This window comes from Urocitellus parryii, chromosome 3 (genome assembly GCF_045843805.1).
Source record: "Urocitellus parryii isolate mUroPar1 chromosome 3, mUroPar1.hap1, whole genome shotgun sequence".
Lineage (NCBI taxonomy): Eukaryota > Metazoa > Chordata > Mammalia > Rodentia > Sciuridae > Urocitellus > Urocitellus parryii.
In genome coordinates, this window is record NC_135533.1 from 41,549,953 (window position 1) to 41,563,600 (window position 13,648).

At 33.9% G+C, this 13,648-nt stretch overlaps 1 protein-coding gene across 1 annotated transcript in view; it reads left to right on the forward strand.

Annotated features, from left to right (window-relative positions):
• Tes (testin LIM domain protein) overlaps positions 1-13,414 on the forward strand; it is a 39,962-nt gene extending 26,548 nt beyond the window's left edge. The window contains exons 3-7 of the mRNA XM_026410301.2: positions 4,128-4,380; positions 5,265-5,600; positions 6,456-6,671; positions 7,052-7,210; positions 11,210-13,414. Of these exons, the coding sequence (XP_026266086.1) occupies positions 4,128-4,380; positions 5,265-5,600; positions 6,456-6,671; positions 7,052-7,210; positions 11,210-11,398 (1,153 nt within the window). The 3' untranslated portion in view covers positions 11,399-13,414. The remainder of the gene's footprint in view (positions 1-4,127; positions 4,381-5,264; positions 5,601-6,455; positions 6,672-7,051; positions 7,211-11,209) is intronic.
• Positions 13,415-13,648: the final 234 nt, after the last annotated feature.

Below are 13,648 nucleotides of genomic sequence, written 5' to 3' on the forward strand. Positions count from 1 at the left end.
TATATTTTGCACTTTCACAGTAAATACTATTTATTTAGCCATGCTATAGCTTTTCGTAGTTCATGTTTTAGCAACCAGCAGACTGTGTTTTTTACTGTTTGTTTTTAAAATTATAAAACCTGACTCCCGCCTAAGTCTATTATTCATCACATAGCCTTGATGTGGCTATCACTTTGCTAATTATTAGCATGCATGCCATAGAAGGATCTATTGGGAACTAAATTGCTACCCCTAGCTCTTTTCCAAAAGCTCATAATTTTAAATTGATCCAAAAGCAATGTGATAGTTTTGTAAGTAATTCCATAATTTTTGTAAACTGAAGAACAAAAATAAAGACCATACTATAGTAGGATAATATGCTCCTTTCCACTAGATGGGAGTATGAGATAACCAAATATAAGACTGTTTTATAGCTATACTAAGTATGATAATTCTTCAACAAATTATTACCAGGTAAAGATTCCTGGCTATTATTGTGTGCACAGTTTGGCTCTCCATGCTCCCACATCTGTTCATATCTACCCATCAACCTCACCATATCTCCTTCTCCTTCTGTTTCTCCCCTTCTTTCCCCCTTCTCCTCTGTTTGCAAGTCAGATCTAATATTTTCAGTTTTTGTACTGAAAAGAGTTCTAAGAAACTCCTTTTGTTCTAAGAAAACAAAAAAATATCATTATTTGATAATTTCTTATTTGGCAAAAAGATTTATTTAAGTTTTTAGTTGTTCATTTTTCCTGTTTCTGATGTAGATAAATCCCATGACTTATATGAATTTCAAATCCAGAAAACCTGTTAACCCATTATGTCCCAAATTTTTGGTTCTGTTAAGATTTTAACAAACTTGACACAGATGTATTAAAATAGATTCGAAACCATAATTTGAGGCTTATCTATTTTTTTATGATCATCAAGAATAATTAGGAAACTAGAACAATGTAGTTCTTTTACATATATTAGCCATCCTAGAATAGGACATCGGGCAATATGATACCCTTTCACATATTGCACAGTATACAAAGAAGTGATTTTCTTGCCCTATTCAAGAATTATTTTTGATACAAACAAAACCCTTCAAATAGGGTTACATTACATTTTTGACAATACATTGTTGTTTTTGCACAACATTGCTTATTTTGACATTGTTGTTTTTAACATTTGAAAATAATATGGTTTCTCTTGTCTAATCTGATATCATCTTGGACAGCAGCAGATTCAGGAGTGTTACACTTTCTTCCTCCTGATGATTTCTTGAATTGCATTGTTTTAGGGATGCTAAGCAGATGTCTCTTTTGAAATCCAACAAATTCATGAGATCTTTCTTCTCTTTGTTCACAAATTTATAAATAATCTATGCATTTGCAATACACACATTAATTACTTGAGTAAACAGAGGCCAATACCATTTTTTACCTCTATTAGAAGTAAAATATTTGGAAACCAACCAGTCATTTTGATCCATACTACCATTAAAGTTGTTATACAGCTATCCACCACCTTTACTTGAGACACATTGACTCTACTGTGGGTGTGTTTTTTCCCATTGTTGAACTGTGCCAAGTGATTACAGGTAATTCATCCCAACAATGACTATTATTTAACCATTTTACAATGAGAATTTAATTTGTATCCAAATCTGTAATCGTATGACCTTCTTACTTGTTTTTTCCATTAGAGGGTACTTGAATCTATTTTTAAACCTCATGATGCCTATAGTACAAAATCCAATATTTTGAATGTATACCAACAAGTCATAACCAGTAAATAGAGTGTTAGAAAAAACAGTGTGGTTAGGATTCTCTACCACTTCAAGTATATGTAGAACTTCACTTACTCCCAGGTGAAGGATCCTTGTTGGGCCTTTTTGAGCACTTTTTCCAAAATATAACATAAATCAGGCAACAGTGCAATGCACGCAAATTACTGTGAAGTATATATTGTCCCAGTGTCTTTATCTTGGAATAGTGATAATTTGAAATATAGTGCATTCCTGAAGATAAAATGAGAACCTTGTTCTTGAAAATGCTTTCATGAATTTATTTCTTATATTACATATCAGTTATGTATGTAATATTTGTTCAGTTGAACATTTACTAAAAGTAACTTTTCCAATAAAGTTAATACCATTTTCACAGTGAATTTAAACATATTTTCAAGTGCTCTAATCATTCACCTATTACTTTCTCAAAAGATCTTTTTAAACATAGTATTTATTTTACTGCAAGTGGTATATTCGCTCAATTTAAGATTTGTATAGGCATCTTGTCTGCAACACAGTGGGTTACACACTTTTAGTGCTAATGCATTGCATTTGTTTATAGTCAGTCAATATACCTGTGAATAACTTTTCCTTCTGTACTTTCTCTATGGGATACAGGTGATCTGTTAAACTAAGATGCATATGTATTTTTCTCTGCTGCCCAAATTTTCATTTTCTACCAGCGTTTTTTTAGACACCTGGATTTACATTTTCTATTATCTACTTGATATCTTCACCATCTCATAGGCATTTCAGACTTATAAATAATTTAGTTTTGAAGACTTTCCCCTCAACCTTCCCATCCCTTACCACAAGTCTTTTCCTCTTTTTATTATGTTCATAAACTAAATATTCCTTCTACCAACTTATCTCAAAAATCTGTGCTTATTTTTTCAGAAACTATCACCACATCCAAATCAAGATGCAGAGTTTAAAGAGTTAAATACAAGAAGATCTAAAATATCTTTCTTTTCATTTCCGCTGTCAAATACCCTACTTCAAGTTATAACCCATCTTACTTCGACCAAAGCATTAGCCCATCTGACTGTAAATTCCATTCGTAAAATAGTTGCAGTATCATTGTTACTAAGAACCATGCATTTCCAAACTGCATCCACAATTAACATGTTAACTGGTCTCCATTCTTCCAGATGTGTTCTAGCTCGACCATTTTCCATGCGCCAGGCTTTGCATTATTTAAAATTATAGATCTGGTGTTATTGTATCACCTAAAACCCTTCAGTGTCCCCTAATTGTTCTTATAATGAAGGGCAAATTCCTTGATGTGTCCTACAAGTCCCTCCATGATCTCATGCCTGCCTACCTCTCTGTAATCTTGTTACTAACCAGTTTATTCATTGTAGTTGTACCAACCTTCTCTGGTTATGGGACCTCAGGGTTATTTTTTTGTTTGTTCATGGTTGTTGTTGGTTTGGTTTGTTTTGTTTTTTTTTCTAATTCAGGACCACTGAAGATATTCTTCTTTTCTACCAGAATGTTGGGGGTGAGGGCTTTTCTTTCTCATTTTTCCCCTTCCCAAATAAACACAACATCCATAGTTCACACCTATGTTTTTACACATCCTTGATACCTAAATGTCACTTTCTTAAGGAGGCCATTTCTAACCAACTTCAAATCAAAATTACTCTCTCAAGATAACATTTATTTATCTTTCCTGTCACAAATAGGAAAGATATCACTTATAGAAGTGTGCGTATGTGTATAAGAGATTTTTATTTTCTGTCTCCCCACCAGCAAGTTCTAGAGGGCAAAAACTGGACCCATTTTTTTCACTGTGTACTAGTATCCCTTATGGAATTTAAAGAAAGAAGAAAAAAGAAATATGGAAGGAAAAATGATAGGAAAGGAATGGAAAGGAAAAGAAATTGGAAATTGTACAGGAAAAGAAATGAGAAAGCCTATAAACCTGAATGTAGGATGTATAGTCTTTGCTAAACAAAGTTATCAATCTCCCTTACTCACATTTAAAAACAACACAACAACTTTGAAATATTAACATACAATATTATATGAAATATTTTGTTGGGTAGTTTTGGTTTGGTTTATTTATTTATTTATTTTGGTAAGGGTACACTGATGGGTTTACCCTCAGACCTGCCTCCTTGAGCATGCACTTTTTAGCCATAATCTCACTTATTGAAGTTTATAAAGCTATCATACGTTTTTCATGTTTCCTTCTTGCTTAAATTTATGGATACACATCTCTCCCCTGCAAAAAAGGGACTTGCCTTTACATTCCCTTATATTGCATGTATTTAAAAATATTTTGTGAACTATAAATGTATGTGGATACTTGATTATTATTGACTTGTTGTAGTTAAACACTTCCTACTTGTTTCTTAAATTATAGAAAAATATGCCGTAATTGCAAGTGTGGCCAAGAAGAGCATGATGTCCTCTTGAGCAATGAAGAGGACCGAAAAGTGGGAAAACTTTTTGAAGACACCAAGTACACCACCCTGATTGCAAAGCTAAAATCAGATGGAATTCCCATGTATAAACGCAATGTTATGATATTGACCAATCCAGTTGCTGCCAAGAAGAATGTCTCCATCAATACTGTTACCTATGAGTGGGCTCCTCCTGTCCAGAATCAAGCGTTGGTAAATAATAGGGGCATGAGGAGTCCCTTTATCCAAGTTCTTGGGCTTTTTATTTAGAATAATTTCTTTACTGACCTAATTCACCTCACCTACCCCCAAATCTATTAATTCTCTGTAGCTTCTATTACTTTCACTTCTGGCCCCTATTAGAATCTTTTTGAAAGTAAGACTAAATCCCTTGTGCAATTTCTTTGACTACCTAAATATATTTACCACTTTAAAGAGTGGTCTGGCAATCCTAATAATTAATGAAATCACATGTTTTGTTATCTAGTAACTTCTCTACTCAAGTAACTTAAGAGGATTTCTCGTAAGATGATAAAGGATGTCTAAAGAATGGAATTACTTACATCATTAGAACTGAACAAAAAATGTTCAACATTTTATTTCTTTTACTATGTAAGGCCAAAAATTGTGAATTTGTGTCAGGCTCCTTCCACAATTATGACAACTAGGTGAAGCATTTGGAAGTCTTTTAGAAAGGTTACTTATATCATTAAAGTAGATATCATGATAAGATCACATTTTATATGATAAAAATGTTGCTGACCATTAAACCATTCTGATCAAGTTTTTCTAAAGTTTGTGGTTTTTTCCCAATTATATTTAGCACAAGTAAATAATAGTAATCCAAATCTTTTTTACAAACTGAAAAAAAATAATTTCATGGAGAAAAATATATTTATTACACAACTAAATCATTTATTTACCATACCATTTTTAATGTGTTAGTATCTCAAGATACTTGTAGTATGAGGATGAACTGCTACCCATATATAAAACCCACTGTTTCTTAATTAACTTGTTTCTGATATGTATTATAGAAGATTATACTGCCTAGTCACCAGGACTTATCCCTGTTAACATTGGTCCATGTCATTCAGGCCAGACAGTACATGCAGATGCTGCCTAAGGATAAGCAGCCAGTGGCAGGCTCAGAGGGGGCACAGTACCGGAAAAAGCAGCTGGCAAAGCAGCTCCCTGCACATGACCAGGACCCTTCCAAGTGCCATGAGTTATCTCCCAAAGAGGTGAAGGAGATGGAACAGTTTGTGAAGAAATACAAGAACGAGGCTCTGGGAGTAGGAGATGTCAAACTTCCCTATGAGATGGACACTCAAGGACCTGACAAAATGTACATTCCTGGTGGGGACAGAAATACCCCAATAACAGTGGGCACCATGGAGAATGAATCTGCAGAGCACAAAAAAAAACAATATGTAAGTAGAATGGTCACATTGATGGTCCAATTAGTATATTTTATAGGTCTTTTAGAACTTTTTTTGGTGGGCCTTTCCTCTTTTTCCAAAAAAAAAGAGGTAAATGATAAATGAAAATTTGAGTTAGACTTATTTTAGAGAGTCATTCTGTTTGTGTCTAAAGCCAAGTTTTCTGATTATCTGTTGCTAAGGATATCGTGAATATTATGTACCCACAGTAGTTGGCATTAGCATCCTGCTTGAAAACAACATGCTAAAACAGAACTGTGAAATTGTTATTTGCTTATCTCTTCTCATAAGTAAGAATAATACATGCTTAGATTAATTCAGTTTTGCTGTGAAAACATGCCTAAAACTCGTTATTAAATTTATGTGGCAATGTCAGCCAGTATTTTTATTTTAAGTTGCTTCCAGAGAGGAAGTCTTTGTCTAATGACTCAAAAGTAGAAGAAAATTATGACATAAATGAGTAAAGCCTTAGAACTAAACTTAATGGAAAATCTTTTTCATAGATCCAGTTAACACACCAACTAATAAGCTTCAGTTCTGAAAAAAAAATACTAATAAGCTCTTAATGTAATCATTTTTGAGAGAATTCATGTAAAATTGAGGAGGAAATTACTATTAGATTTTTGCCATAAGTGACTTCAGTTCAGGAAACAAAAGACAGAGCTTTGAATAGCCTAAATTAAGAGATTCCATTTTACAGAAATATTAATACCTTATCTGAAGGGACAAATTAATAATTTCAGTAGAAATTATTTCTCTTGAAATTATTGTTCTGTTTTCTTGCTGGCACCGATGAGGAAACTATGTCTATTGATGACCAGATTGTTTTTGATGCTTTCCTTTTAGTCCTGCTTTTGCTGCAAACTGAGTATGAAGGAAGGTGACCCAGCCATCTATGCTGAAAGAGCTGGCTATGATAAACTGTGGCACCCAGCTTGTTTTGTCTGCAGTACCTGCTCTGAACTCCTGGTTGACATGATTTATTTCTGGAAGAATGGGAAGCTGTACTGTGGCAGACATTACTGTGACAGCGAGAAACCACGATGTGCTGGCTGTGATGAGGTTTGTTTCATGGGGCAGCCTGCATGCAGGCTCCTTCCTTTCCCCTATATGGCTGTTTTACTAGAAGACAGCAGGAATTAACCAAATATTGATTGCTTCATACCTTCAAAGAAGTTTAATGAAAGAAACTTTTGACTTTATGCATTCTTGGTGTCTGTCTTAATTGTGTTTACTGATGAAAGACTGTTCAGAAACAAAATGTTAATTTGAACTATGTAAACACAAATTCAAGTTATCATTTTCAAACTTTAAGCCCCAAGAAAATATTTGATCTGCTTGTAAATCTAAATGCCTTATTGTTTAAAGAACCTAGCTTTGTTTGTTATCTGTAGCACAAAGAAAAATGCTTGATTTATCTTGTTTTTTAATCTTCTTCCCAGCTTATATTCAGCAATGAGTACACCCAGGCCGAAAACCAAAACTGGCATCTGAAACACTTCTGCTGCTTTGACTGTGACAATATCCTAGCGGGGGAAATATATGTAATGGTCAATGACAAGCCTGTATGCAAGCCCTGCTATGTGAAGAATCATGCTGTGGTGAGAAGCCTTTTAGGGATATGGTTGCCTCAGCCTGCTTTAGAACCTGAGTGATGCCTCTCTTGAAACTTTTCACAAATGTCAGGCAGATAGCACTTCTCTTACATAGAAACCATGTGGTTCCCATTACAGGGTATTAACATCCAAGCAGTTCAAAAACAGTACATGCACTGACTACAGACCATCTCAAAATAGTTCGTTCTACCTGTGTGTTTACAGTGTAGATTATAAGTGCTGCGTGATAATAAAACCATCATGGAAAAAATAAAATCCTTAATGGAATAAGATTGATTTATTCTCATAGGTTCAGGTTAGATTACATTTAAATAATGTTTCTGGCAACTGTTCATAACTTTAGCCTCCAAACTTGTGTGATTTCTAGTGTGTTATTGGGCCACCCACTAGAACTTGTTTTTGCTACCTGGAAGTTGTACAGTACCTGTTTTGTTTGTTTGGTTTTCTTTTTGTTTTTAACCCTCATTGAATTGATTCAGTATAGCAAAATTTGACCTGCATATTTAGATTTCTGTGGGCCAAACATTCAGTTAGTGTGGGAGTATAATTTTTCTTGCATATACTCTGCTTTCACAGAACTGCTATTGTGTAATGGCCAAGAGATTGGTAACATAGATAATGGGTAAAAATTTGACCATATATGGTAGGGCATTTAGGCCAGGAGTATCAGAAGGATAGACTTGTATTTGTTTATATGTAGGAGAATGTAATAGTTAAATATTCCTGTAAGCCATCAAGCATGGGAGACTCCTGGCTAAGGAATAAAATTACATCTTTATATAGTTCTTAAGAGTATGGTGCTATTTTTTTTTTCAAAAAAAGATAGCAGTTTTGATGTCACTGCCAATTTTCAGCCAATTTTAACCCACTGCCCCAGATAGTCATTCATTTTCTCTGGACTCTGCCTCAGCAGTGTGTATCTTAGCTCATTGCAGGTACAGCTATTCCATTTTAGACGTTAGTTTTTTGTCACTTTGATTATCATAGTGTTCTCAAATATGCCCCCCACTTCTGTTATTCATCTTGCTCCAAAGCCATCTTCCATAATAATGGGAAACAATCTTCCTAAAATGCAAATGTGATCACTAAGATTTTGTATAATAGATCTGGCCTTTTCCTGACTATCCTGTCACTTTTTACTAGCAATAACAACCTAGATTGTATCTTTCCACATTATTATTTGCTTTCTTTAGTTTATACATTGTTCTTTGTCTGTTGCTCACTCTTACTAGTTTGTCTGATCCTGTCACTTTTTACTAGCAATAACAACTTAGATTGTATCTTTCCACATTATTATTTGCTTTCTTTAGTTTATACATTGTTCTTTGTCTGTTGCTCATTCTTACTAGTTTGTCTGGTACATCCTCCTCCTCCTTATTTTACCTGACTGTGCCTACACATTTCTCCAGAATCAGTTGAGGATTTACTTTTTTTCAGAAGTAAAAACTTCTGAAAAGTTTCTGACTGCCTGCTCCCAGCAACCACCTCTTTCTTTCTAGCAAGATTCCATGTTCCTCTAGAGGGGAGGGTATATGTGGTTGTTAATATTGCTCCCCTGTCTCCTCTACTAGACTGTAAGTAGCTCAAGAATTTGCTCTTTTATTTACACATTATCAGTGTCTACACTTGGGAACTGTTTGAGTACTGACTTCTTGTTTCTTGTTTCTCATTTACTTTGGGATCACCATGGACCTTCCCTTTACCTGGCAACAAGAGGTTAAATCACTATGGAGCTTAATATATTACTTAGTTAAAACATCTACAAATATTCTTGCAACTGTTTCTCTGTGGGAGAGATCATAATATGTATTTTTTTTTTGGGGGGGGGAGGATGTGTAACATTGTTCTCAAGACTAGAACATAAACTCTCTGAGAGCTTCTTCTGTTCTGTTCCAAATACTAGAACAATATAGTGGGTGCTCAATAAATAAGAGCTGAATAAATGTTTCAACATAGCAAAGTTCTTTAGGCAGCTGTTTCAAGCTCCTGTCCATTACATTGTGTCTAACCAATGGAAGGAAAACACTACAGATATAATTTTTTAAAAAACAAAAGTACTTGCAAATTATTTAATTTTATAACAGGCATCATTTCTTTTAAAAGGTTTACTTTCTCAATTTTCCTGATATTTGCACTGCAAATACAGACATAAAACCAGAGAAGGGGGATTGAAGGAAATAAAAACCCTACAATATGAGAGGGTTAAAAATACAGCCAATTCAATGCCAGAAGGAAATTGGTGGGGTGCATCATTTCTCTGAAAGCTTATACAGCACCCAAGCCCTTGCTGTCTAGTGAATTTGAGTGTTTTGAAGAAGTAGGGTTCTACAAATTTTCTCTGGAATTATACTTAAGACTTTGGTGTGAATGGTGATCAAATAAAATTAGTAAAACTAAATTTATAAAATCACAAACCCTAAATTCTTTACACCATTTCTGTATTTATTTTTTAACCTAAATAATTTTCTTGATTCCATATGCAATTAAGTAGTGATTATATCTTTTTTCTGCAAAATGAAAATGTGTGTTTTACTTCATCATAAATAGGTCCACAAATAGTACTACTCAACTGAGGAAAAAGTAGCAAGCAATTAAAACATTGTATGAAATAAACTTGTATGAACAAGTTTAAAAATATTGAATGATTAATATGAAATAAAGAAACTGTAAGACCACATTCTGAATGAATTATAAGCCTATAAAATTAAATATACACAAAAGCACTTATTCACATGGTACAGCTACAAATTAGGAGTGTGCTTGTAATTATAGTGTTGATCTGTAGTATTCAGGAATAGTGTATCCATCATCCAAATAAAGGATCTCCCTTGTTTTCCAGGGAAGACTGAGTTGATATAATTTGTAGATTACAGAACTCTAATCTCTAGAATTAGAAGCAATGTAAACCTGGAAAATATATTGCACGTCAATGAATGTGTAATAGGCCTCCTTTCCCTGCCTAAACCAGTGTATCCATTAAGCAGCAGCCACATTTTAAGTCTTTTCAACTAAGGAGGTTCACACTAAATGACCCTCCTCAATTCGCTCATTCCTACCCCTCATCACTCAGTAATTCCTTAACAGACCAGGTCACTGTCATACTGGAAAGTCTTATTGGCTTCTTGTAAAATATTTGAAACAAAGATTTTGTATTTCCACATTCATTGAAAAGAGGTAAACAAACCAAATGGACTGTCTAGTGCTTTAAAGATGTCAGTGGATTAGTTTTTATTTTTTTCACATACATGTTTAAGTAAGAAAATAATGTGTTTGATGCATGTATGTGTATGTGTACATCTTATATATTTGAGTATAACATAATACTGAATAATATAGGGGATATAATTATTAATACAATATAGTTACTCTAATATAGTATTAGATTTGCACATATTATGACTGATCTTATGACAGAATAGAAGCCAGTTAACTACAAGTTATATTTTTAGTGCAAACTCATTATTCTCAAACACTGCCAGTATTTTTAATTGAGTCCTTAATTACTTTGAACATGATTTTAATTTACTGTTATCTAGAAACTAGTGGTGTTAATAATCTTCTGTGTGATCAGTAAGATTGGTAAAATTACCACCTGAAAGCTTTAATGCACGAGGAAAAATCATCTCATAAACTTCTTTATAATTACTAATGTGCAGTCTAATAGAATATGCCAAAATGTACTATTTTAGAACTTGTCAAAACTTTCCACCTTCAACAACATAGGGACATCTTTGAAGCATCAATCATGCATTTGGCCTTCATCTTATATCTCTCACAGTGCTCACCATTTAGATCCCCATTAAGGGTTATTGGTTTAAAAGGCTAACTAGAAGGTCACTCAATCTGAGTTGTATATTTCTGAAGTAGTCATTCTCAGTTTTAATTTACCATCTGAAGAAACGTGTTAGTGTGTCCCAATATGAAAATGTTACTGTCAGTTTGATCTCTCACTCTCCTCTCTTCTCTTGTATTATTCCTGAGCAGGTGTGTCAAGGATGCCACAATGCCATCGATCCAGAAGTGCAACGCGTGACCTACAACAACTTCAGCTGGCATGCAACCACAGAGTGCTTTCTGTGCTCCTGCTGCAGCAAGAGCCTCATTGGGCAGAAGTTCATGCCCGTAGAAGGGATGGTTTTCTGTTCGATAGAGTGCAAGAAATTAATGTCTTAGGAGGAGAGAACCAAGCAATATTGAGCCATATCTATCCAAAGTGGTCTGCATTTCTACTGTAAAATGCAATTTGGAAAAAAAAAATAATAAAAGGGGAAACAAAACTATAAAGAGAACCAGAAGATTTTGTTCAGCATCTTTCTGCATTGTTTTTTCCTTATCAACTTTTTTTTCCTCAATTTTAAAAGCCTGCTTTAAGCATTTGATTTTTAAAATGGTAAATAACTTCAACTTTCTAACGCTTGAGTATAATTAACCTTCAAATCCCTATACCCTTGGTGCCAAATGTAGTATATTAAAAACCCTTAAAAGTTAGTGTCTTGAATGGAAAGATGAGCATTCATAGTTCTCTACTCCTTCTTTCCTTCATCTGTGAAATAAAAAGGAAATTAAATTTGCCCTAATGTCAAGGCTCTGTATTTGATGCACAGTTAATTCCTTTTAACAGAGAAAATAGAAATGCAGTGCAATACGTGGAGCTGATATTTGAATGCCTGTGCATTTGCTCTTTCCTTGTTCGGGCAGGGATAGCATTTTCTTTATTGCATTTCCCTGTATTTTATTTACCCTACCTCTCAATATTTTCTTTGTAAACTGAACTGAAGATCTCCATCTGTGGCCTTTTTATTATCACATGTGGTACAACAATATCCACACTTTTTAACTTTTATAGATTTTTGTCTTGGGCATAAAAGCCACACCACTCATTTATGTTGTCTTCAATCCAAAGAACATGTCGTTTTTGTACACAGAAAACTATATCTTGTAATGATTGCACTTGCCTGTCATGGTTTGAATAAATGTTTTGCATGGCTTTCAGTCTTATCCAATGGATACTGTCTTATGATACTTCTAAACCTATTCATAGATATAAAGTCTTTGCCTGTATACTTTCATCCTTAGGTATGTCTAATGTTTATTTTTCCTTGTATACTTCCATACATAGTTATTCACCATGAAAATTAAATGTAATGAATTATATGTATATTCAAAATAAAATCTTGCACTTGAGTAATTGCCCCCACCCCCATCCTTTTGAGTAAAAATCCTTCTGCAGTTAAGTGCCTGATACAGCAGAGGGCAGTGTCTCCAAGTAGAAAAACTATTCAGATAAAAAGGTCTGACAAAAGATAAACTAAACTACATTATAGAGAAGGGTTAAATTTTATGAAACTTTAAATCAGAACATTTCAGTTATTTTCAGGTCATGCAAGAGTTTTTTTTTTTTTATTTTAGAAAAAATATTTTAACTGAATTTGGGGAAACTTTTCCATGAAATTCGGACAATATTACTCTGATGCTCGAGTTGCAACTTCTCAGTTTCTTAAGAAATCCTTTTATGGCAACCTATTGTGAGAAATGAAGTAAATGGGAAATAATATTCTCTTCCTAATCATGTAAGATTGTGAGAGCTTGCTTTCTTTTCTTCAGTCTGAAGTATTTCTCTTAGTGGGAATGGTACTTTTCTCTGGCATATACCCAGAATAATTTGCTTTCATATTTTGCTGCTCATGTTTGTTAGTGCTTCTCTTTATATCTTGTGCACACATATACACCTGTGTACGTACAAATAGACAAGCATTCTCTCTGCACTATACTATCCCCAACCATGGAAAAGGTATCTTGCAACTTGAATATGTGTTACCCTACAAAAAGAAGTAATCTAATTCTGCATGCAGTTTTAAAAGCTAATATTACAAATACCCATAATTGTGTATAAATATCACTTGATGTTTACCTTTTGCCTTTATCTTAAATAGTATTATATATATACATATATTTTTTTCCACAACATTTCATGCACGAAGTTCAACAGCTTACCTTTCCCAAAAGTGGCTAAGTGAGAATAAACTGAAGGAGAAATCCTTCATATTAATGGAATGACTCTTGGCCAGCCTGAAACCATGCCTAAGACTGAGACAGAATCAGGCTGCATTAGGGATATAGAAGCCTAAGGAATTTGACCAAATCCATAGTTCACTACCCAAAAGAATGATTGCATGTGTATTAGGCTATTTCTGGAACCAATAAACTGATCATCATGGAAGATTATCTGGATTTGTGCATTTTATTTCTCTAAAAGTAGGTAATGTAAGATTTTATTCTAATCATTCCCCATGGATCAAATGATAGAAGTTTCATCATAACCCCATGTAAATTCTATTTTCAATTTTTATGCTTAATAAGCATTTAACAACATCTGTGCAGTTAGCAATAGAGATCCTCACATTGGGAGGGAGAAAATGCGAG